The sequence below is a fragment of the Coregonus clupeaformis genome, unplaced genomic scaffold, assembly GCF_020615455.1.
Source record: "Coregonus clupeaformis isolate EN_2021a unplaced genomic scaffold, ASM2061545v1 scaf0920, whole genome shotgun sequence".
In the NCBI taxonomy this organism is placed as follows: domain Eukaryota; kingdom Metazoa; phylum Chordata; class Actinopteri; order Salmoniformes; family Salmonidae; genus Coregonus; species Coregonus clupeaformis.
The window spans coordinates 1-25,941 of NW_025534374.1; the positions used below are offsets into that span (position 1 = coordinate 1).

Below are 25,941 nucleotides of genomic sequence, written 5' to 3' on the forward strand. Positions count from 1 at the left end.
GGGACAGATTGTATAACCGACTAGAGGGCAAGGGAGCACCAGGAAGCAGTTCAATAGGGCAATCATAAGGCCTATGTGGTGGTAGAGACAGAGCCTTGTCCTTACTGAAAACCTCCGCTAAGTCATGGTATTCTTTGGGGACAGATGACAGATCAAGAGGAGCTGAGGGAGGAGTTGGGTTACACTTAGTGGGGGGAACCGCTGACCTCAGGCACTCGGAATGGCAGTTAGTGCTCCAACTGAGAATGGTGTGACGTGTCCAATCAATTTGTGGGTTGTGAAGAGCCAACCAGGGGAAGCCAAGGATTAGGGAGGTAGCTGAGCCAGACATAACTCTTAGCTGAATGCTTTCACAATGATTGCCAGAAATCACTAGGGAAACGGGGGTGGTTTGATGAGTTATCTCCGCGAGGAGGCGCCCATCAAGGGCTGTGACCCGAATGGGGGTAGGTAGTGGCTCCATGGGGATACGAGCTTGTGTAACGAACTGGTGGCTAATAAAGTTATCTTCTGCACCTGAGTCTATGAGAGCTGAGAGTGGCAGGGAATGACTCTGGAAACGTAAGGTTACAGGTACTTGTAATCGGGGAATGATGGGTTCAGGATCTAACTCTGGGCTCGCAAGTAGACCCACCGTTACGAGCGAGCCTTGTCTTTTGGCCGCTTAGGGCATGTAGCCAGAATGTGTGTGGCGTCTCCACAGTACAGGCACTCACCCGCCTGGAGGCGCCGTTGCCGCTCTGCTGGAGGTAGTCGAGCTCGACCCACTTGCATAGGTTCCTCCTCTGTGCTCGGGATGGAATCAGGAACAAGAAGCTGCCGACTCCGGAGAGGCGAGACTCGAGTGGTTGAAGGCTGGGGAACTCGTCCTCCTAGATGTGGCCGATCGCCTCTCTCCCGACGCCTCTCCCGCAACCGATTGTCTAGCTTGATGGACAGGGAAACGAGAGAATGTAAATCATGTGGCTCATCACGAGCAGCCAGTTCATCCTTAATGGCTTCATTCAAACCGTTTAGAAATGCTCCTTGAAGTGCCACATTGTTCCACTTGGAGTCCGCTGCCAACGTCCAGAACTCAATAGAGTACTCTGCCACACTGTTAGAACCCTGCCTCAAATTAAAAAGTATCTTGGAGGAATTACCCACATGGTCAGGATGGTCAAAAACAGTCTTCAATTTAGCAGAGAAATCAGCAAAAGTCAATCCAGTCAAAGTTTGATCTGAGCACACAGCCTCAGCCCAAACCAGAGCTTTCCCTCTTAACAGCCCCAGAACATAATGTACCTTAGATGAATCAGTAGAAAACGACAGTGGTCTCTGCCGAAAAAATCAAGTCACACTGAAGCAAAAATCCCGGCACTTGTCCAATTCTCCATTGAACGGTTCAGGCGACGTGACAGGGGGTTCCCGACGGAACGAAGCCTGCCTAGTGTCCGAGGGAAACAACTTGGGGTGCATCAAACTGGGGGTCAGAGAGAGATGGAGAACTGATAACAGACAATTTAGAGACGTGTGTAGTTAACTGAGTCACCTGGTTCAGCAGTTGATGATTATCTTCCACAAGAGTCCGAATCAACTGGTCATGCTGTCCTAGCAACGTTCCTTGAGCCTGGATAGCTTGTTGGAAGCTGTCTTTGTTTGCCCCGTGCTGTTTCTCTGTTGGGTCCATGGCCAGATCGTTCTGTTAGGCTTTGGTTCAACCCAGCACTCAGAGAAACAACACGACAAAGGGAGTGGAAGAAACAAAAATATTTAATCAAAGTTAAAATTGTCTTAGTCCAAAAACAACTGAAGTAAAGGAACAGAGTGGGCTAGTCGGCTCCGGAGGAAGGAGAGGCTGAGGCAGGCAGGCAGGCAGGCAGGCAGGCAGGCAGGCAGGCCGACAGGCAGGAAGGCAGGCAGGTTGGGAGATATGTCCGAAACTAAAGACAAAACAAACGACAGGTTAAGGAGAGTGGAGAGCCAGGCTGAAGACAAAGACAAAATAACTTTACTGGTGAGCCAAGTTACCGCTCTGGTAAGAACAACGATCTGGCGCCGGTGGAGAGCCATGCCCAGGAATAAGTAGTGCAGGTTGATGAGAGAATAGGATGCAGCTGCGTAGGCAGGAATCACTGGAAACAACCCGCAGCTGCACAGGAGAGGCAGATCCTGAGCACGCCCCCTGATCCACTCCAGACACACCCACATAAAGGGGACAAACACACATACAGATACAACAGAAAAAGAGGGGACAAAACAAGGAGGAAGGGAAACAGAAAAGGGAGAGACAAGCTGCCCACATAACAGGAGTGGCCAGCACAGTCACCGGATCTCAACCCTATTGAGCTGTTGTGGGAGCAGCTTGACCGTATGGTACGTAAGAAGTGCCCATCAAGCCAATCCAACTTGTGGGAGGTGCTTCAGGAAGCATGGGGTGAAATCTCTTCAGATTACCTCGACAAATTGACAACTAGAATGCCAAAGGTCAGCAAGGCTGTAATTGCTGCAAATGGAGGATTCTTTGACGAAAGCAAAGTTTGAAGGACACAATTATTATTTATATTAAAAATAATTATTTCTAACCTTGTCAATGACTACATTTCCTGTGCATTTTGCTATATTTCCTATTCAAACTCATTTAATGTATGTTTTCATGGAAAACAAGGAAATTTCTAAGTGACCCCAAACTTTTGAACGGTAGTGTATGTCAAATTGACTTTATAACTAAAGCTTGATCTTTGATTGTGATCTCGATTGTGATCTCGATTGTGATCTCGATTGTGATCTCGATTGTGATCTTGATTGTGATTTTTGATTGAGGTGGCGGAGCGTGAGCGTAAGGAGGAGGAGTGGAGACAGAGGAGGATGAAGCTACAGAGGCTCCCCCTGTTGGCTGAGACGGAGACGGGCTACCGCAGGCTGATGAGCAGGTAGAAACAGCAGTGTTAAACCCTAGGTACAGATCTGGGATCAGCGTCCCCTCCTCTAATCCAAACCTTAAACGTTACTGGTGAAAATGCTAAACTGGCCCAAGATCAGCATCTTCACCCAGCGCCCAGGTACATGTCTAACAGTGGTCATATGCTCTGTATAACAGTGGTCATATGCTCTGTATAACAGTGGTCATATGCTCTCTATAACAGTGGTCATATGCTCTGTCTAACAGTGGTCATATGCTCTCTATAACTGTGGTCATATGCTCTCTATAACAGTGGTCATATGCTCTCTATAACAGTGGTCATATGCTCTCTATAACAGTGGTCATATGCTCTGTATAACAGTGGTCATATGCTCTCTATAACAGTGGTCATATGCTCTCTATAACAGTGGTCATATGCTCTCTATAACTGTGGTCATATGCTCTCTATAACAGTGGTCATATGCTCTCTATAACAGTGGTCATATGCTCTCTATAACTGTGGTCATATGCTCTCTATAACTGTGGTCATATGCTCTCTATAACAGTGGCCATATGCTCTCTATAACAGTGGTCATATGCTCTCTATAACTGTGGTCATATGCTCTCTATAACAGTGGTCATATGCTCTCTATAACAGTGGTCATATGCTCTCTATAACAGTGGTCATATGCTCTCTATAACAGTGGTCATATGCTCTGTATAACAGTGGTCATATGCTCTGTATAACAGTGGTCATATGCTCTGTATAACAGTGGTCATATGCTCTCTATAACAGTGGTCATATGCTCTCTATAACAGTGGTCATATGCTCTGTCTAACAGTGGTCATATGCTCTCTATAACAGTGGTCATATGCTCTCTATAACAGTGGTCATATGCTCTCTATAACAGTGGTCATATGCTCTGTATAACAGTGGTCATATGCTCTCTATAACAGTGGTCATATGCTCTCTATAACAGTGGTCATATGCTCTGTATAACAGTGGTCATATGCTCTCTATAACAGTGGTCATATGCTCTCTATAACAGTGGTCATATGCTCTCTATAACAGTGGTCATATGCTCTCTATAACAGTGGTCATATGCTCTCTATAACAGTGGTCATATGCTCTCTATAACAGTGGTCATATGCTCTCTATAACAGTGGTCATATGCTCTCTATAACAGTGGTCATATGCTCTCTATAACAGTGGTCATATGCTCTCTATAACAGTGGTCATATGCTCTCTATAACAGTGGTCATATGCTCTCTATAACAGTGGTCATATGCTCTCTATAACAGTGGTCATATGCTCTCTATAACAGTGGTCATATGCTCTCTATAACAGTGGTCATATGCTCTCTATAACAGTGGTCATATGCTCTCTATAACAGTGGTCATATGCTCTCTATAACAGTGGTCATATGCTCTCTATAACAGTGGTCATATGCTCTCTATAACAGTGGTCATATGCTCTCTATAACAGTGGTCATATGCTCTCTATAACAGTGGTCATATGCTCTGTCTAACAGTGGTCATATGCTCTCTATAACAGTGGTCATATGCTCTCTATAACAGTGGTCATATGCTCTCTATAACAGTGGTCATATGCTCTCTATAACAGTGGTCATATGCTCTGTCTAACAGTGGTCATATGCTCTCTATAACTGTGGTCATATGCTCTCTATAACAGTGGTCATATGCTCTCTATAACAGTGGTCATATGCTCTCTATAACAGTGGTCATATGCTCTGTCTAACAGTGGTCATATGCTCTCTATAACAGTGGTCATATGCTCTCTATAACAGTGGTCATATGCTCTCTATAACAGTGGTCATATGCTCTCTATAACAGTGGTCATATGCTCTCTATAACAGTGGTCATATGCTCTCTATAACAGTGGTCATATGCTCTCTATAACAGTGGTCATATGCTCTGTATAACAGTGGTCATATGCTCTCTATAACAGTGGTCATATGCTCTCTATAACAGTGGTCATATGCTCTCTATAACAGTGGTCATATGCTCTGTCTAACAGTGGTCATATGCTCTCTATAACAGTGGTCATATGCTCTCTATAACAGTGGTCATATGCTCTCTATAACAGTGGTCATATGCTCTCTATAACAGTGGTCATATGCTCTGTATAACAGTGGTCATATGCTCTCTATAACAGTGGTCATATGCTCTGTATAACAGTGGTCATATGCTCTGTATAACAGTGGTCATATGCTCTCTATAACAGTGGTCATATGCTCTGTATAACAGTGGTCATATGCTCTGTATAACAGTGGTCATATGCTCTGTCTAACTGTGGTCATATGCTCTCTATAACAGTGGTCATATGCTCTCTATAACAGTGGTCATATGCTCTGTATAACAGTGGTCATATGCTCTCTATAACAGTGGTCATATGCTCTGTATAACAGTGGTCATATGCTCTCTATAACAGTGGTCATATGCTCTCTATAACTGTGGTCATATGCTCTCTATAACAGTGGTCATATGCTCTTTATAACAGTGGTCATATGCTCTCTATAACAGTGGTCATATGCTCTCTATAACTGTGGTCATATGCTCTCTATAACAGTGGTCATATGCTCTCTATAACAGTGGTCATATGCTCTGTCTAACAGTGGTCATATGCTCTCTATAACAGTGGTCATATGCTCTCTATAACAGTGGTCATATGCTCTGTCTAACAGTGGTCATATGCTCTCTATAACAGTGGTCATATGCTCTCTATAACAGTGGTCATGCACTCTGTATAACAGTGGTCATATGCTCTGTCTAACAGTGGTCATATGCTCTGTATAACAGTGGTCATATGCTCTCTATAACAGTGGTCATATGCTCTGTCTAACAGTGGTCATATGCTCTCTATAACAGTGGTCATATGCTCTCTATAACAGTGGTCATATGCTCTCTATAACAGTGGTCATATGCTCTCTATAACAGTGGTCATATGCTCTCTATAACAGTGGTCATATGCTCTCTATAACAGTGGTCATATGCTCTGTCTAACAGTGGTCATATGCTCTCTATAACAGTGGTCATATGCTCTCTATAACAGTGGTCATATGCTCTCTATAACTGTGGTCATATGCTCTCTATAACAGTGGTCATATGCTCTCTATAACAGTGGTCATATGCTCTCTATAACAGTGGTCATATGCTCTCTATAACAGTGGTCATATGCTCTGTCTAACAGTGGTCATATGCTCTCTATAACAGTGGTCATATGCTCTGTCTAACAGTGGTCATATGCGCTGTATAACGGCGGTCATATGCTCTGTATAAAAGTGGTCATATGCTCAGAGACTGGTGAGGGACACAGAGGGCTTTCTTTCTCTTGTTGTTTGTTCAGAAGACAAACTGTCAATGCACTAAGTACTGATCTCGCGAGTATGATTCCAATAGCTGTGTCCCTCCTTCAGGGAACAGTACTATATTCATAACTTTGTTACGTCTTCATGAATGCGTAAGACAACAGGATCTGTAAACGAGATCTCCAACAATGGAAAATATGATTTTTCCAACTCTGTTCCACAGGTTGAGAGAGGTGGTGGAGAACCCCCACTCCGGCTTGGCGGGGAAGATGTTCGCCTGCTTCTCTGTGATCATGGTAGTTGTGACAGTCATCAGCCTCTGTATCAGCACCATGCCTGATCTACGCCAGGAGGAGAGCAAGGTGAGTGGAGCATAACCGCTGAGCTAAAGCCTAGGGGTTAGCTTGGGGAGCTGATACAAGTCTTCCGGTGAAAGGAACCTACTGAAATATGCATGTCCTGCTTTCAACCATTTAGATTGTAAAGATAGCTCACCATCAATAGTTGAACCAACCTTTGTTGAAAAAAAAAGGTACATTTCTCGGGCAACTGTAGTTTGTTTCACTCTCAATGTCTTTTCCCATGTCTAAACGCTATCACAACCGCTCTCTCCATCTTCATCTTAATAATGGATTTATCTTTCTTGTCTCTCCCGTCTCTCTCCTCCCTCTCTCTCTTTCTGTCCCTCTCCTTCCTTCTGTCTGTCTGTCAGTCTCTCTCTCTCCCTTCTCTCTCCTCCCTCCCTCTCTGACCTCCTCTCTCTCTCTCTCTCTCTCTCTCTCTCTCCGTCTCCAGGGCGAGTGTTCCCAGAAGTGTCATCACATGTTTGTTGTGGAGACGGTGTGTGTAGCCTGGTTCTCCCTGGAGTTCACGCTGCGGTTCCTCCATGCTCGCTCCAAACTAGAATTTGCCCGCGGGCCCCTGAACATCATCGATGCTGTGGCCCTCCTACCCTACTACATTTCTCTGGTGGTGGTTGAGAACAACATGACTCTGGAGGATGGCAGTGCAGGGGCAGGTGGAACAAACATATTCATTATCATGTGGTTTTTGGGTGAACAATTTTTTGTTTGTATGAAGTCACTTTATTAATACACTCAATAAGAATTATAGCAGGGTAATCTGGACTACAGTGTTATAATGGGGTTAGCTATAGCTGGCTAGGCTAACCCTCCTCCTGGACTACAATAAATCAGGCCAACCGTCCTCCTGGACTACAATAAATCAGGCCAACCGTCCTCCTGGACTACAATAAATCAGGCCAACCGTCCTCCTGGACTACAATAAATCAGGGCTGGCCAACCCTCCTCCTGGACTACAATAAATCAGGCCAACCCTCCTCCTGGACTACAATAAATCAGGCCAACCCTCCTCCTGGACTACAATAAATCAGGCCAACCGTCCTCCTGGACTACAATAAATCAGGCCAACCGTCCTCCTGGACTACAATAAATCAGGCCAACCGTCCTCCTGGACTACAATAAATCAGGCCAACCGTCCTCCTGGACTACAATAAATCAGGCCAACCGTCCTCCTGGACTACAATAAATCAGGCCAACCGTCCTCCTGGACTACAATAAATCAGGCCAACCGTCCTCCTGGACTACAATAAATCAGGCCAACCCTCCTCCTGGACTACATGTAGGATTTAGCTAGCCTGTAGGAGGGGATCGGTCCAGAAGTAGGTGATCAGTAGAATCGAGTGTGTTCAGATCCTGTAGGAGGGGATCGGTCCAGAAGTAGGTGATCAGTAGAATCAGGTGTGTTCAGATCCTGTAGGAGGGGATCTGTCCAGAAGTAGGTGATCAGTAGAATCAGGTGTGTTCAGATCCTGTAGGAGGGGATCGGTCCAGAAGTAGGTGATCAGTAGAATCAGGTGTGTTCGGATCCTGTAGGAGGGGATCTGTCCAGAAGTAGGTGATCAGTAGAATCAGGTGTGTTCAGATCCTGTAGGAGGGGATCTGTCCAGAAGTAGGTGATCAGTAGAATCGAGTGTGTTCAGATCCTGTAGGAGGGGATCTGTCCAGGAGAAGGGTTGCCTAGCCCTGAAATAGAAACTACTGTATAATACATGAAATATTCAACCTATTTTTGGGGATATTACCAACCTACCATATTAAACAACATTGTGTACTTTCTCCTCTGTTCTCCAGGTAGGGGCTACCTGGACAAGCTAGGTCTGGTCCTGCGTCTGATGCGTGCGTTGCGTATCCTGTACGTGATGCGGCTGGCGCGTCACTCCCTGGGCCTCCAGACCCTGGGCCTGACCATGCAGCGCAGCACCCGAGAGTTCAGCCTCCTCCTGCTCTTCGTCACCGTCGGCATGGCCCTCTTCTCTCCCATGGTGCACCTGGCCGAGAGCGAGCTGGCGCCCAACGCCGCCACCGCGCCCCAGCACAGCTTCAGCAGCATCCCAGCCTCCTATTGGTGGGCCATCATCTCCATGACGACCGTGGGCTACGGGGACATGGTGCCGAGGAGCATCCCGGGTCAGGTGGTGGCGCTGAGCAGCATCCTGAGTGGGATTCTCATCATGGCGTTTCCTGCTACTTCCATCTTCCACATGTTCTCCAGGAGCTACCAGGAGCTGAAGCTGGAGCGCGAGAGGCTGTGGAAGGAGGAGACGGGGGCCGCTCTGGCCGCTGACAACCTGGACAGCAGGAGGAAGAGGGAGGAGGAGAGGGAGGAGGAGAGGAAGGCGGAAGCTGTCGCGGAAGCGGATAGTTACTGGCCCAGAAGCCGGGACTCTGTGGAGTCTCTGTGCCAGTCCCTTGGAGGAGGGAACAGAGGGATGATGGGAGGGATGACAGAGGGGCAGCAGGCTCCTGACTGGGGGGAACAGAGGGATGATGGGAGGGATGACAGAGAGGCAGCAGGGATGACAGAGGGATGACAGAGGGGCAGCAGGCTCCTGACTGGGGGGAACAGAGGGATGATGGGAGGGATGACAGAGGGGCGGCAGGCTCCTGGCTGGGGGGAACAGAGGGATGATGGGAGGGATGACAGAGGGGCAGCAGGCTCCTGGCTGGGGGAACAGAGGGATGATGGGAGGGATGACAGAGGGGCAGCAGGCTCCTGACTGGGGGTACAGAGGGATGACAGAGGGGCAGCAGGCTCCTGGCTGGGGGAACAGAGGGATGATGGGAGGGATGACAGAGGGGCAGCAGGCTCCTGGCTGGGGGAACAGAGGGATGATGGGAGGGATGACAGAGGGGCAGCAGGCTCCTGGCTGGGGGAACAGAGGGATGATGGGAGGGATGACAGAGGGGCAGCAGGCTCCTGGCTGGGGGGAACAGAGGGATGACAGAGGGGCAGCAGGCTCCTGGCTGGGGGGAACAGAGGGATGATGGGAGGGATGACAGAGGGGCAGCAGGCTCCTGGCTGGGGGAACAGAGGGATGATGGGAGGGATGACAGAGGGGCAGCAGGCTCCTGACTGGGGGGAACAGAGGGATGATGGGAGGGATGACAGAGGGGCAGCAGGCTCCTGACTGGGGGGAACAGAGGGATGATGGGAGGGATGACAGAGGGGCAGCAGGCTCCTGGCTGGGGGAACAGAGGGATGATGGGAGGGATGACAGAGGGGCAGCAGGCTCCTGACTGGGGGAACAGAGGGATGATGGGAGGGATGACAGAGGGGCAGCAGGCTCCTGACTGGGGGGAACAGAGGGATGATGGGAGGGATGACAGAGGGGCGGCAGGCTCCTGGCTGGGGGAACAGAGGGATGATGGGAGGGATGACAGAGGGGCAGCAGGCTCCTGGCTGGGGGAACAGAGGGATGATGGGAGGGATGACAGAGGGGCAGCAGGCTCCTGACTGGGGGAACAGAGGGATGATGGGAGGGATGACAGAGGGGCAGCAGGCTCCTGGCTGGGGGAACAGAGGGATGATGGGAGGGATGACAGAGGGGCAGCAGGCTCCTGGCTGGGGGAACAGAGGGATGATGGGAGGGATGACAGAGGGGCAGCAGGCTCCTGGCTGGGGGGAACAGAGGGATGATGGGAGGGATGACAGAGGGGCAGCAGGCTCCTGACTGGGGGGAACAGAGGGATGATGGGAGGGATGACAGAGGGGCAGCAGGCTCCTGACTGGGGGAACAGAGGATGATGGGAGGGATGACAGAGGGGCAGCAGGCTCCTGGCTGGGGGAACAGAGGGATGATGGGAGGGATGACAGAGGGGCAGCAGGCTCCTGGCTGGGGGAACAGAGGGATGATGGGAGGGATGACAGAGGGGCAGCAGGCTCCTGACTGGGGGAACAGAGGGATGATGGGAGGGATGACAGAGGGGCAGCAGGCTCCTGGCTGGGGGAACAGAGGGATGATGGGAGGGATGACAGAGGGGCAGCAGGCTCCTGGCTGGGGGTACAGAGGGATGACAGAGGGGCAGCAGGCTCCTGGCTGGGGGAACAGAGGGATGATGGGAGGGATGACAGAGGGGCCGCAGGCTCCTGACTGGGGGAACAGAGGGATGATGGGAGGGATGACAGAGGGGCAGCAGGCTCCTGGCTGGGGGAACAGAGGGATGATGGGAGGGATGACAGAGGGGCAGCAGGCTCCTGACTGGGGGAACAGAGGGATGATGGGAGGGATGACAGAGGGGCAGCAGGCTCCTGACTGGGTTGGAACAGAGGGATGATGGGAGGGATGACAGAGGGGCAGCAGGCTCCTGGCTGGGGGAACAGAGGGATGATGGGAGGGATGACAGAGGGGCAGCAGGCTCCTGACTGGGGGAACAGAGGGATGATGGGAGGGATGACAGAGGGGCAGCAGGCTCCTGGCTGGGGGAACAGAGGGATGATGGGAGGGATGACAGAGGGGCAGCAGGCTCCTGGCTGGGGGAACAGAGGGATGATGGGAGGGATGACAGAGGGGCAGCAGGCTCCTGACTGGGGGAACAGAGGGATGACAGAGGGGCAGCAGGCTCCTGGCTGGGGGAACAGAGGGATGATGGGAGGGATGACAGAGGGGCAGCAGGCTCCTGACTGGGGGAACAGAGGGATGATGGGAGGGATGACAGAGGGGCAGCAGGCTCCTGACTGGGGGGAACAGAGGGATGACAGAGGGGCAGCAGGCTCCTGGCTGGGGGAACAGAGGGATGATGGGAGGGATGACAGAGGGGCAGCAGGCTCCTGACTGGGGGGAACAGAGGGATGATGGGAGGGATGACAGAGGGGCAGCAGGCTCCTGGCTGGGGGGAACAGAGGGATGACAGAGGGGCAGCAGGCTCCTGGCTGGGGGAACAGAGGGATGATGGGAGGGATGACAGAGGGGCAGCAGGCTCCTGGCTGGGGGAACAGAGGGATGATGGGAGGGATGACAGAGGGGCAGCAGGCTCCTGGCTGGGGGAACAGAGGGATGACAGAGGGGCAGCAGGCTCCTGGCTGGGGGAACAGAGGGATGATGGGAGGGATGACAGAGGGGCAGCAGGCTCCTGACTGGGGGAACAGAGGGATGATGGGAGGGATGACAGAGGGGCAGCAGGCTCCTGGCTGGGGGAACAGAGGGATGATGGGAGGGATGACAGAGGGGCAGCAGGCTCCTGACTGGGGGAACAGAGGGATGATGGGAGGGATGACAGAGGGGCAGCAGGCTCCCTGACTGGGGGAACAGAGGGATGATGGGAGGGATGACAGAGGGGCAGCAGGCTCCTGGCTGGGGGAACAGAGGGATGATGGGAGGGATGACAGAGGGGCCGCAGGCTCCTGACTGGGGGAACAGAGGGATGATGGGAGGGATGACAGAGGGGCAGCAGGCTCCTGGCTGGGAGGAACAGAGGGATGACAGAGGGGCAGCAGGCTCCTGACTGGGGGGAACAGAGGGATGATGGGAGGGATGACAGAGGGGCAGCAGGCTCCTGGCTGGGGGAACAGAGGGATGATGGGAGGGATGACAGAGGGGCAGCAGGCTCCTGGCTGGGGGAACAGAGGGATGATGGGAGGGATGACAGAGGGGCAGCAGGCTCCTGGCTGGGGGAACAGAGGGATGATGGGAGGGATGACAGAGGGGCAGCAGGCTCCTGACTGGGGGGAACAGAGGGATGATGGGAGGGATGACAGAGGGGCAGCAGGCTCCTGACTGGGGGGAACAGAGGGATGATGGGAGGGATGACAGAGGGGCAGCAGGCTCCTGGCTGGGGGGAACAGAGGGATGATGGGAGGGATGACAGAGGGGCAGCAGGCTCCTGGCTGGGGGGAACAGAGGGATGATGGGAGGGATGACAGAGGGGCAGCAGGCTCCTGACTGGGGGGAACAGAGGGATGATGGGAGGGATGACAGAGGGGCAGCAGGCTCCTGGCTGGGGGGAACAGAGGGATGATGGGAGGGATGACAGAGGGGCAGCAGGCTCCTGACTGGGGGGTACAGAGGGATGACAGAGGGGCAGCAGGCTCCTGGCTGGGGGAACAGAGGGATGATGGGAGGGATGACAGAGGGGCCGCAGGCTCCTGACTGGGGGAACAGAGGATGATGGGAGGGATGACAGAGGGGCAGCAGGCTCCTGGCTGGGGGGAACAGAGGGATGATGGGAGGGATGACAGAGGGGCAGCAGGCTCCTGACTGGGGGGAACAGAGGGATGATGGGAGGGATGACAGAGGGGCAGCAGGCTCCTGACTGGGTTGGAACAGAGGGATGATGGGAGGGATGACAGAGGGGCAGCAGGCTCCTGGCTGGGGGAACAGAGGGATGATGGGAGGGATGACAGAGGGGCAGCAGGCTCCTGACTGGGGGGAACAGAGGGATGATGGGAGGGATGACAGAGGGGCAGCAGGCTCCTGGCTGGGGGAACAGAGGGATGATGGGAGGGATGACAGAGGGGCAGCAGGCTCCTGACTGGGGGAACAGAGGGATGACAGAGGGGCAGCAGGCTCCTGGCTGGGGGAACAGAGGGATGATGGGAGGGATGACAGAGGGGCAGCAGGCTCCTGACTGGGGGAACAGAGGGATGATGGGAGGGATGACAGAGGGGCAGCAGGCTCCTGACTGGGGGAACAGAGGGATGACAGAGGGGCAGCAGGCTCCTGGCTGGGGGAACAGAGGGATGATGGGAGGGATGACAGAGGGGCAGCAGGCTCCTGACTGGGGGAACAGAGGGATGATGGGAGGGATGACAGAGGGGCAGCAGGCTCCTGGCTGGGGGAACAGAGGGATGACAGAGGGGCAGCAGGCTCCTGGCTGGGGGAACAGAGGGATGATGGGAGGGATGACAGAGGGGCAGCAGGCTCCTGGCTGGGGGAACAGAGGGATGATGGGAGGGATGACAGAGGGGCAGCAGGCTCCTGGCTGGGGGAACAGAGGGATGACAGAGGGGCAGCAGGCTCCTGGCTGGGGGGAACAGAGGGAGATGGGAGGGATGACAGAGGGGCAGCAGGCTCCTGACTGGGGGGAACAGAGGGATGATGGGAGGGATGACAGAGGGGCAGCAGGCTCCTGGCTGGGGGGAACAGAGGGATGATGGGAGGGATGACAGAGGGGCAGCAGGCTCCTGACTGGGGGGAACAGAGGGATGATGGGAGGGATGACAGAGGGGCAGCAGGCTCCTGACTGGGGGAACAGAGGGATGATGGGAGGGATGACAGAGGGGCAGCAGGCTCCTGGCTGGGGGAACAGAGGGATGATGGGAGGGATGACAGAGGGGCCGCAGGCTCCTGACTGGGGGAACAGAGGGATGATGGGAGGGATGACAGAGGGGCAGCAGGCTCCTGGCTGGGGGAACAGAGGGATGACAGAGGGGCAGCAGGCTCCTGACTGGGGGAACAGAGGGATGATGGGAGGGATGACAGAGGGGCGGCAGGCTCCTGACTGGGGGAACAGAGGGATGATGGGAGGATGACAGAGGGGCAGCAGGCTCCTGGCTGGGGGAACAGAGGGATGATGGGAGGGATGACAGAGGGGCCGCAGGCTCCTGACTGGGGGGAACAGAGGGATGATGGGAGGGATGACAGAGGGGCAGCAGGCTCCTGGCTGGGAGGAACAGAGGGATGACAGAGGGGCAGCAGGCTCCTGACTGGGGGAACAGAGGGATGATGGGAGGGATGACAGAGGGGCAGCAGGCTCCTGGCTGGGGGAACAGAGGGATGACAGAGGGGCAGCAGGCTCCTGACTGGGGGAACAGAGGGATGATGGGAGGGATGACAGAGGGGCAGCAGGCTCCTGACTGGGGGAACAGAGGGTGATGGGAGGGATGACAGAGGGGCAGCAGGCTCCTGGCTGGGGGAACAGAGGGATGATGGGAGGGATGACAGAGGGGCAGCAGGCTCCTGGCTGGGGGAACAGAGGGATGATGGGAGGGATGACAGAGGGGCGGCAGGCTCCTGGCTGGGGGAACAGAGGGATGATGGGAGGGATGACAGAGGGGCAGCAGGCTCCTGGCTGGGGGGAACAGAGGGATGATGGGAGGGATGACAGAGGGGCAGCAGGCTCCTGACTGGGGGGAACAGAGGGATGATGGGAGGGATGACAGGCAGGCTCCTGATGTCATCACTCCCATCATCCCTCTGTTCCTCCCAGTCAGGAACCTATTCTATTCTATTTGTCTGAAATCAAGTAACAAATTTGACAGATCAATGTGATTTGTTTTAATTGAATGAAATCTAAATTCGCATTGCATAGCGGTGGGTGCAATGTAGCGGTGGCAGCCTATCAGAAGAGTTGTAAGCGTGGTCTATTGGGGGCGTGGCTTTCAGTTTGTTCTTTTTGGCCACCTGTGAGAGTGAATGCCATTCTAGGTAATGTGTTCTGTTTTTTAAAAAAATGTTTATATGTTTACTGCCATCACTGAATCTTAAATGATATCTGCGTAAGTACTGTGATACTAAAGATCCTGGAAAGGGTTCCATTGATGAGATGGTCACCATTTGGTTCCAATATTGTAACCAGTAAATGTGAAAGCCTTTTGTAAAGAAAGGGTTTGGAGTCATTACATCATGTTATGGAACCAACTTAATATCTTGAGGAGCCCTTCACACTCGTACCCGTATAGGGGTTGAAAATGGAAGATTTGGACACTGATAAACACCTAAATTAGAACGCAGTGGCTGGACAGTAACATGCTATACATGACGTCAGAGGTCAGTGGCTGGACAGTAACATGCTATACATGAGGTCAGAGCTCAGGGTCTACGCTTCACATATCTGTTTTTGACTGACAGCCGTTCTGAAATTAAGCACCGCGCGACAACAAGCTGCCCCCATCCCTCCCGCTAATTGGGCAACTTTTTCATATTTTTTTGGGTTGTTGTCTGAATAAGGGAAATGCTGTAAATTACGAGGACTCAATATATTTTTTTCAAGATTAGACATCGAGGATTAGAATAAATACCGCTTCGATGTCATACAAGCGAGACAAACACCCAAGACTCCAAAGGTGCACTTCCATGTCATAAAACTCATGTCATATACAGGGTCAACGTTTATGATCACTGTGTTTCATGTACAGCTACGAGATGACGTGGCGTTATTACCCCTGGGTTCATCCTGAACAGAATGAGCCTGTTTGTTCTATCGTAAAGAACATTTGGCGCGGACCACAGCATCTGTGAATGCACTGTTGACTCCATTCTATGCGCACCGAAAATTACACAATCTGTTTCTCTGAATTGCCTTGTGAAAGCCTAACACTATAGGATCGTATTTTATTATTTAGCTAGTCATGTTGGCAATAGAACACGCGTTCAAATGATGCCCACCTGACCCAGATTGCGATTTATAATGGATTGCGTAAACAACAACAGTAATTGTGTAAAGGCGGGGCTGTGTTCCAAAGAAAACAACTACAAATTTGCTTGCTCTACTTCCTCAACCGCACAGCTAGGAGAGATTTTCTTTAAAAAAGCACCTTATAGTTGAAAACGCTTCTTTGACTCATAAAAGTGCATTGAAACTACTGTGTACACTTCGAAGAGGTGTGTGGCCACTTGGAGACACCAGTTAGACCTCTCACTCAATCCCTTGTCATTGTTTTGTTCTGTGTTGCATCTACCCCAAGTTTTCCAAATAATATTCTTATCATATTACTGAATGTATCCAGAGTATTTTCAGATTTCGTTATCAACAAATGCTGCGAAAAGTACAGTACATGTTAAATTCACATACAATCAAGTGTAATGTTTGGATTCAGTCTTGTGTTAGGTGAACTGTTGTGTCCTCACTTTTAGTCTAATCGTTTTCCCATAATCTCCACTGTTCCCTGTTAATTTCTACCATGGTTATGCATTTCCATATTTATTCCGTAAGAACCATTTCAATTTATCCCTTTCCATACAGGAAATGTATTTACTTCAATGTAACCCAATTGAATACATTTGGATAGGTATTTCCAAAGTGAAAAATCAACTTGGTACAACATGAATAAATGGGTTGTATATATATCACATTTTTATTGCTTTGGTGCAATTTTCACAAGTATGTGGTACATTTTCACAACTCTTAGTACAAAACTCAAAACAGATAATCAAAAAGGCAAATCTTTTTCACTAAACTTAATCAGTGTTTCATCTAGAAATACATGTTTCATATAGCAATACGTGCTCATATAAAGTAATTGTCTTTCACAATGCAATGCTCACATTACTTTCGATATGGTTCCCTTCTCTTTTGTTAAAATACATTTTACTATTACTTACTCCAACTGCTCTTAATTGATGATCACTTAAACATGGAAACTGGTTTGTCTACTACAGACTATGAGAACTACATAGTGAAAATGTAACGTAGAAATTTTAAAAAGTATGATATTTACTTGAATGTACTACTATGATGAGGATTAATATGATTTCACTTCACAGTAAGTTTAAAACAAATCTGCAATTGACAAGATCAGATATGTACTGTATGTAACAAAATCAAAGATGTACTCTATGTAACAAATAAAATCAAAGTTCTTTGGTCGCGTACACAGATGAGCAGATTTTACACCAGGTGCAGCTAAATGCTTGTGTTTCTAGCTCCTACACTTCAGTAATACAATATCAATACAATACCAATACTCAAATAATCCAGAAAGTCAAAAACAAAAAAGAAATGCATCCCCTATACAGTAAATATGTATCCAAAATGTGGTTTACACTGCTTTGCTAAAATTGCATTGGCCAATACAGTACTGTAATACTGTAATATACGCCATTTACGTAGCAGACACTTTTATCCAAAGTGACAACATGCCACACATTTTGGTATGTGACCCCAGTGGGAATTGAACCCACAGACGAGCTAAATACCTTATATCCACGCTTCGAGGCTAGCAACACTGAACCATGCATGAGAGCACCAGCTGTTCCGGACGACTGTGTGACCATGCTCTCTGTAGCTGATATGAGTAAGACCTTTAAACAGGTCAACATTCAGACGGATTACCAGGACGTGTACTCAGAGCATGCTCTGACCAGCTGGGAAGTGTCTTCACTGATATTTTCAACCTCCCACTGACCCAGGCTGTAATACCTACATGTTTCAAGCAGACCACCATAGTCTTTGTGCCCAAGAACGCCAAGGTAACCTGTCTAAATGACTATCGCCCCGTAGCACTCACATCTGGAGCCATGAAATGCTTTGAAAGGCTGGTCATGGCTCACATCAACACCATCATCACAGACACCCTGGACCCACTCCGATTCGCACACCGCCCCAACAGATCCACAGACGACGCAATCTCTATTGCACTCCACACTGCCCTCTCCCACCTGGACAAGAGGAACACCTAGGTGAGAATGCTGTTCATTGACTACAGCTCAGTGTTCAACACCATAGTCCCCTCCAAGCTCATCACTAAGCTAAGGACCCTGGGACTGAACACCTCACTCTGCAACTGGATCCTGAGCTTCCTGATGGGTCGCCCCCAGGTGGTGAGGGTAAGCAACAACACATCCGCCACGCTGACCCTCAACACGGAGGCCCCTCAGGGGTGCGTGCTTATTCCCCTCCTGTACTCCCTGTTCACCCATGACTGCGTGGCCCCGCACGACTCCAACACCATCATTAAGTTTGCAGAAGACACAACGGTGGTAGGCCTGATCACTGACGACGATGAGACAGCCTACAGGGAAGAGGTCATAGACCTGGCAGTGGTGCCAGGACAACAACCTCTCCCTCAATGTCAACAAGACAAAGGAGCTGATTGTGGACTACAGGAAAAAGAGTGCAGAGCACGCTCCCATCCACATCGACAGGGCTCCAGTGGAGCAGGTCGAGAACTTCAAGTTCCTCGGTTTCCACATCACTAAGGAATTATCATGGTCCACACACACACCAACACAGTTGTGAAGAAGGCACAACAACGCCTCTTCCCCCTCAGGAGGCGGAAAAGATCGCCATAGGCCCTCAAATCCTCAAAAAGTTCTACAGCTGCACCATTGAGAGCATCCTGACTGGCTGCATCACTACTTGGTATGACAACTGCTCTGCATCTGACTGCAAGGCGCTACAGAGGGTAGTGCGTACGGCCCAATACATCACCGGGGCCAGCTCCCTGCCATCCAGGACCTCTATACCAGGCGGTGTCAGAAGAAGGCCCTAAAAATTGTCAAAGACTCATAGACTGTTCTCTCTGCTACCGCATGGCAAGCGGTAACGATGCACCAAGTCTGGAACCAACCCTGAACAGCTTCTACCCCCACGCCATAAGACTGCTAAATAGTTAGTTAAATAGTTAAACAATAGCTATCCGGACTATCTGCATTGGCCCTTTTTGCACTAACTCTTTTGACTCATCATATACGTAGCTGTTACTGTCTATTATCTATCCTGTTGCCTAGTCACTTTACCCCTACCTATATGTACATATCTACCTCAATGACCTTGTCGTACCCCTGCACATCGACTCAGATGGTAACCCGTGTATATAGCCAAGTTATTACCTCGTACCCCTGCACATCGACTCGGATGGTAACCTGTGTATATAGCCAAGTTATTACCTCGTACCCCTGCACATCGACTCGAATGGTAACCCGTGTATATAGCCAAGTTATTACCTCGTACCCCTGCACATCGACTCGGATGGTAACCTGTGTATATAGCCAAGTTATTACCTCGTACCCCTGCACATCGACTCGAATGGTAACCCGTGTATATAGCCAAGTTATTACCTCGTACCCCTGCACATCGACTCGGATGGTAACCCGTGTATATAGCCAAGTTATTACCTCGTACCCCTGCACATCGACTCGGATGGTAACCCGTGTATATAGCCAAGTTATTACCTCGTACCCCTGCACATCGACTCGGATGGTAACCCGTGTATATAGCCAAGTTATTACCTCGTACCCCTGCACATCGACTCGGATGGTAACCCGTGTATATAGCCAAGTTATTACCTCGTACCCCTGCACATCGACTCGGATGGTAACCCGTGTATATAGCCAAGTTATTACCTCGTACCCCTGCACATCGACTCGGATGGTAACCCGTGTATATAGCCAAGTTATTACCTCGTACCCCTGCACATCGACTCGGATGGTAACCCGTGTATATAGCCAAGTTATTACCTCGTACCCCTGCACATCGACTCGGATGGTAACCCGTGTATATAGCCAAGTTATTACCTCGTACCCCTGCACATCGACTCGGATGGTAACCCGTGTATATAGCCAAGTTATTACCTCGTACCCCTGCACATCGACTCGAATGGTAACCCGTGTATATAGCCAAGTTATTACCTCGTACCCCTGCACATCGACTCGGATGGTAACCCGTATTTACGTAAATCGTATTTATTCCTCGTTATTTGTCTGTTTTTCTATTATTTCTCTCTCTCTCTGCGTTGTTGGGAACGGGCCCGTCAGTAAGTATTTCACTGTTAGTCTACACCTGTTGTTTACAAATGCATGTGACAAATAACATTTTTATTTTAACTCTGATGTTGCTAGTGCCATGAACTGATGAACTGAGCCACGTACAGGACCACTACAATACATAAGTACCATACAATTACTGTAAAATACAATACACCATCACAGTACAGGTGGAAGATGTATGATTGCCATCCCCATGAGCATTGCCGCCTCCTTCATGGATGAGGCATGGCACTGATTTCAATCCAGACCTATGTCAGGCTTGGATTCGCCATGCCAAAAGGTTTTTTTCCCCAGGTGCATGAACAAATGAGGATATTTTGTGTGATTTTGATGAGAACCTATGGCAGAATGCTCAAGGCAGGCTTGATGCAAATGAGTTCCTGCTAAACGTTGTTTCTTTAATTTCTTTAATTTGATTATATTGTGAAAATATGTCTTCAATGATCACACCATGGGATAGAAATTATGTACATTTTATTTTCGATCCATTTTAATGGGTAGTGGAAGTGTATTGCCTGATGTAAAAACAGTGTAATGTACTGTCATTTAGTGTACTGTAGCTATTGGATGAACTGGTTGTTAAAATAACTCAATTGAGAAGATATCATTATGTTGTGTTTTGGTGATTAACCCAATGTACTTATTATATTTCACAGTAAACTTATATTTTGGATCAAAAGTTGTGTGGTGAAAGATGTCTACAAACAAAATAAATGCACAATGAAAAGGTTTTGTAAGACCGGCTGTGATACAGATGTAGGATCTTAATTTGAGCCAGTTTTCTACACTAGGAAAATAATCCTGCAGCAACAGGAAATGTGAATTATTATGTGGATTATAATTCATGTATATTTTTGTAGGGGTTGATACACTTTTTGTTAGGGCAAATCAAGTCTGACATTTCAAAGTGGAAATTACAAACTTTTTGAAGCCTTTTAAAAACTCAAATACACTTTAAGTTTGCATTTCCTGCAGTGCAGGAAAATTCTCAGCAACAAAAGAGTGATCAAAGTAAGATCCTACATCTGTACAAGTGTTACCAGTTTGGAGTTTTGTACTATTTATTTTTTTAACATTCACCACATACTTTTGAAATAGCACCAATGGAGAAAGAACTACAACTGTAGCTTGTATTTATGTTATTTATTCAGGTTAACTAAAGGGGAAAAGGAAGTTGCAACTTTGAAATGTAGGTTTGTTCAGTGCTTGACCTGGGATGAAAGAAGTGGAGGATCTGTCTTTTCCCAAGTCAGTCCATTAGACTATGTTCACCGAAATACACAAATGACATTATGCTATAGAGACCTGTGATTATTCACTGTTAAGGGTTCATACAGATTTTCCATGACTTCTTCATGACTTTTAACCAACTTTCATGACTATTATTATACCCTACATTATTGACAGTGGAAGGCTGCTGTGTCTGATCCCGTGTAGGCCTACCATCTGCTGCCGTTGTGCCCTTGATCAAGGCACTTAACCCCCCACAAAGTAGATCTGCACTGTTGTCAACATGTGGTCAACCCTCTATCTGGAGAGCTGCTGGGTGTGCAGGCTTTTGATCCAGCCCTGAGACACCCAAGTCTGCTTGTCAAGGTCCTGTTGAGCAGCTGATGTTTAGACTACAATGTGGTTAGATCAGGGCTGATGTTTAGGCTACAATGTGGTTAGATCAGGGCTGATGTTTAGGCTACAATGTGGTTAGATCAGGGCTGATGTTTAGGCTACAATGTGGTTAGATCAGGGCTGATGTTTAGGCTACAATGTGGTTAGATCAGGGCTGATGTTTAGGCTGCAATGTGGTTAGATCAGGGCTGATGTTTAGGCTACAATGTGGTTAGATCAGGGCTGATGTTTAGGCTACAATGTGGTTAGATCAGGGCTGATGTTTAGGCTACAATGTGGTTAGATCAGGGCTGATGTTTAGGCTACAATGTGGTTAGATCAGGGCTGATGTTTAGACTACAATGTGGTTAGATCAGGGCTGATGTTTAGGCTACAATGTGGTTAGATCAGGGCTGATGTTTAGGCTACAATGTGGTTAGATCAGGGCTGATGTTTAGACTACAATGTGGTTAGATCAGGGCTGATGTTTAGACTACAATGTGGTTAGATCAGGGCTGATGTTTAGGCTACAATGTGGTTAGACCAGGGTTTGAACAAAAGCCTGCACACCCAGTAGCTATCCTGGAGGAAGGTTGCCACCCTTGATATAAAATATTGCAACATTAAAACCAAATACTTTTGCCTTTATAATATGATTTCCTCATTCAATGAATCAGGGATCAAATGGATACGGTTAGCTACTTCAAAGCGAGGTATCTAACTAGACATGTTTCTATATAAGGCTCTAATATCCATGTTTCAGGGGAGATCTGTGCACAGCCAGTTATTGGTCAACTAGGCTGTTCTTAGGAATAGTTTTTAATGTTGTCTCAATTACATGGCTACTGTTTAATAGAGGGGAATCCCAGCTTTCCAAAGGTGAAGATTTATTTATGCCCACTCTTCAAAAGAGGAGCTGGTATGGTACTCTGGACAGCTCCGGCCCAAGTCAAGCATTGCGTTTGTTATAATCAAATACAAGAGTGGGTATTGAATCATATATTTTAGTTTCAACAAGTGTAGTTCTTTTCAATTGAGAAAACCTAACTTATTTACTTGTATTATTTTTTGATCCAAAGAGTCTTTTTTTTTTTTTTTACAGTAATCTTTCTTTTCAAGTTGATTGGAAAGAGAAACTGAAAAATGACAGGAGAGTTAGAGAGAAAGTGTTGTGTCGTACCCTATTCTCTAGTGCACTATATATAGGGGATAGGGTGCCATTTGGGACGCCACCTTAGAGAAGAGCAGTAAATTACCTGTTACTGTGGATTGGATCCAAACCCTCACTAATGCTTCTGTACTTTGGGACAGGGTGGGCTTGAATTACAGGGGTGGAACGAATCAAGGGGGAAACCCTTGGTAACAGGTGTGTAATTGAAACCCTAGGGAACAGGTGTATTCTGCTGAGAGAGCCTGGTCAGGGCCTCCCGAGTGGCGCAGCGGTCTAAGGCACTGCATCGCAGTGCTAGAGGCGTCACTACAGACCCGGGTTCGATCCTGGGCTGTGTCTCAGCTGGCTGTGACCAGGAGACCCATGAGGCGGCGCACAACTGCCCAGCGTCGTCCGGGTTAGGGGAGGGTTTGGCCGGCCGGGATGTCCTTGTCCCATCGCGCTCTAGCGACTCCTTGTGGCGGGCCGGGCGCCTGCAAGCTGACTTTGATGGCCAGCTGTACGGTGTTTCCTCCGACACATTGGTGCGTCTGCCTTCCGGGTTAAGCGAGCAGTGTGTCAAGAAGCAGTGCGGCTTGGCGGGGTTGTGTTTCAGAGGATGCATGGCTCTCGACCGCCTCCGTACGGGGGTTGCAGCGAAGGGACAAGACCGTAACTACCAATTGGATATCACGAAATAAGGTGTAAAAAGTACACAAATAAAATAAAAGCAGTGGTGGAAAAAGTACTCAATTGTCATACTTGAGTAAAAGTAAAGATACCTTAATAGAAAATGACTCAAGTAAAAGTGAAAGTCACCCAGTAAAATACTACTTGAGTAAAAGTCTAGAAGTATTTGGTTTTAAATATACTTAAGTATTAAAAGTAAATGGAATTGCCAAAAAAATTACTTAAGTATCAAAAGTAAAACTATAAACCATTTCAAATGTCTTATTTTAAGGAAACAAGAGGACACAAATTTTTATTATTTTTTTATTTTTTTATTTTTTATTGACGGATAGCCAGGGGCACACTCCAACCCTCAGACATAATTTACAAATGAAGCATTTGTGTTTAGTGAGTCCGCCAGATCAGAGGCAGTAGGGATGACCAGCGATGTTCTCTTGGTAAGTGTGTGAATCGGACCATTTTCCTGTCAAAATGCAACAAGTTACTTTTGGGTGTCAGGGAAAATGTATGGAGTAAAATACATAATTTTCTTTCGGAATGTAGTGAAGTAATAGTAAAAATTGGCAAAAATATAAATAGTAAATTAAAGTACAGATACCCCCAAAAACTACTAAAGTAGTACTTTAAAAGTATTTTTACTTAAGTACTTTACACCACTGAATAAAAGAGAGAGCCTGGTCAAAAGTAGAGCACTATATAGGGCTGTCAGTCTGTAATAACACTTCAGATGCAGCCTGTGTTGCACTGGTTAGTGGGGATTCATGGGAATTGTAGGCTATATGTTAGACACTGCTATTGTTTACTGGTTAGTGGTGATTCATGGGAATTGTAGGCTATATGTTAGACACTACAATTGTTTCCTTGTTAGTGGTGATTCCTGTAGCCTATATGTTAGACACTACTATTGTTGACCTAGTCTTCACTTATCAATAAACATTAAAATGACACAATCCATAAAGGTTGTGGAGTCACAGTGTTGTCTCTTTCTTTTGTCGGAGTTTTATTACAAAACAAGAAAAGCACTTGCACATCTGATTTTGCTTGTTGCAGGTGTGTGGGAACAATTAAATGATGTCTTAAAGGAAAATAAAAAGCTGAACACTGCTCTTTCCAGTATCACTTCCTGCATCCCCCCTTCCTCTCTCCTCTCCCAGTCAGGAGATCCACCCCTTCCTCTCTCCTCTCCCAGTCAGGAGATCCACCCCTTCCTCTCTCCTCTCCCAGTCAGGAGATCCACCCCTTCCTCTCTCCTCTCCCAGTCAGGAGATCCACCCCTTCCTCTCTCCTCTCCCAGTCAGGAGATCCACCCCTTCCTCTCTCCTCTCCCAGTCAGGAGATCCACCCCTTCCTCTCTCAGTCAGGAGATCCACCCCTTCCTCTCTCCTCTCCCAGTCAGGAGATCCACCCCTTCCTCTCTCCTCTCCCAGTCAGGAGATCCCCACCTTCCTCTCTCCTCTCCCAGTCAGGAGATCCACCCCTTCCTCTCTCCTCTCCCAGTCAGGAGATCCACCCCTTCCTCTCTCCTCTCCCAGTCAGGAGATCCACCCCTTCCTCTCTCAGTCAGGAGATCCACCCCTTCCTCGCTCCTCTCCCAGTCAGGAGATCCACCCCTTCCTCTCTCCTCTCCCAGTCAGGAGATCCACCCCTTCCTCTCTCCTCTCCGTCAGGAGATCCACCCCTTCCTCTCTCCTCTCCCAGTCAGGAGATCCACCCCTTCCTCTCTCCTCTCCCAGTCAGGAGATCCACCCCTTCCTCTCTCCTCTCCCAGTCAGGAGATCCACCCCTTCCTCTCTCCTCTCCCAGTCAGGAGATCCACCCCTTCCTCTCTCCTCTCCCAGTCAGGAGATCCCCCCTTCCTCTCTCCTCTCCCAGTCAGGAGATCCACCCCTTCCTCTCTCCTCTCCCAGTCAGGAGATCCACCCCTTCCTCTCTCCTCTCCCAGTCAGGAGATCCACCCCTTCCTCTCTCCTCTCCCAGTCAGGAGATCCACCCCTTCCTCTCTCCTCTCCCAGTCAGGAGATCCACCCCTTCCTCTCTCCTCTCCCAGTCAGGAGATCCCCCCTTCCTCTCTCCTCTCCCAGTCAGGAGATCCACCCCTTCCTCTCTCCTCTCCCAGTCAGGAGATCCACCCCTTCCTCTCTCCTCTCCCAGTCAGGAGATCCACCCCTTCCTCTCTCCTCTCCCAGTCAGGAGATCCACCCCTTCCTCTCTCCTCTCCCAGTCAGGAGATCCACCCCTTCCTCTCTCCTCTCCCAGTCAGGAGATCCACCCCTTCCTCTCTCCTCTCCCAGTCAAGAGATCCACCCCTTCCTCTCTCCTCTCCCAGTCAGGAGATCCACCCCTTCCTCGCTCCTCTCCCAGTCAGGAGATCCACCCCTTCAGGAGATCTATGGCGGAAGGCCAGGGATACTATCGGTTGTTCCTTAGAAAGTTCCTGTCTAAAGAACTGTCATAGCAAAGGAGTACGTAGCCTAGACACTAGACAGATACATTAATGGTA

The 25,941-nt window shown here is 49.1% G+C and overlaps 1 protein-coding gene across 1 annotated transcript; it reads left to right on the top strand.

The window, feature by feature from the left end:
• Positions 1-2,802: 2,802 nt before the first annotated feature.
• LOC121583031 (potassium voltage-gated channel subfamily G member 4-like) lies at positions 2,803-25,896 on the top strand (the record flags this gene model as incomplete). Its single annotated transcript, XM_045217113.1, has 5 exons — positions 2,803-2,912; positions 6,434-6,572; positions 7,006-7,228; positions 8,364-9,039; positions 25,803-25,896. Coding segments are annotated over 5 exons (1,242 nt in total), but the record flags the coding sequence as incomplete, so codon positions are not given.
• Positions 25,897-25,941: the final 45 nt, after the last annotated feature.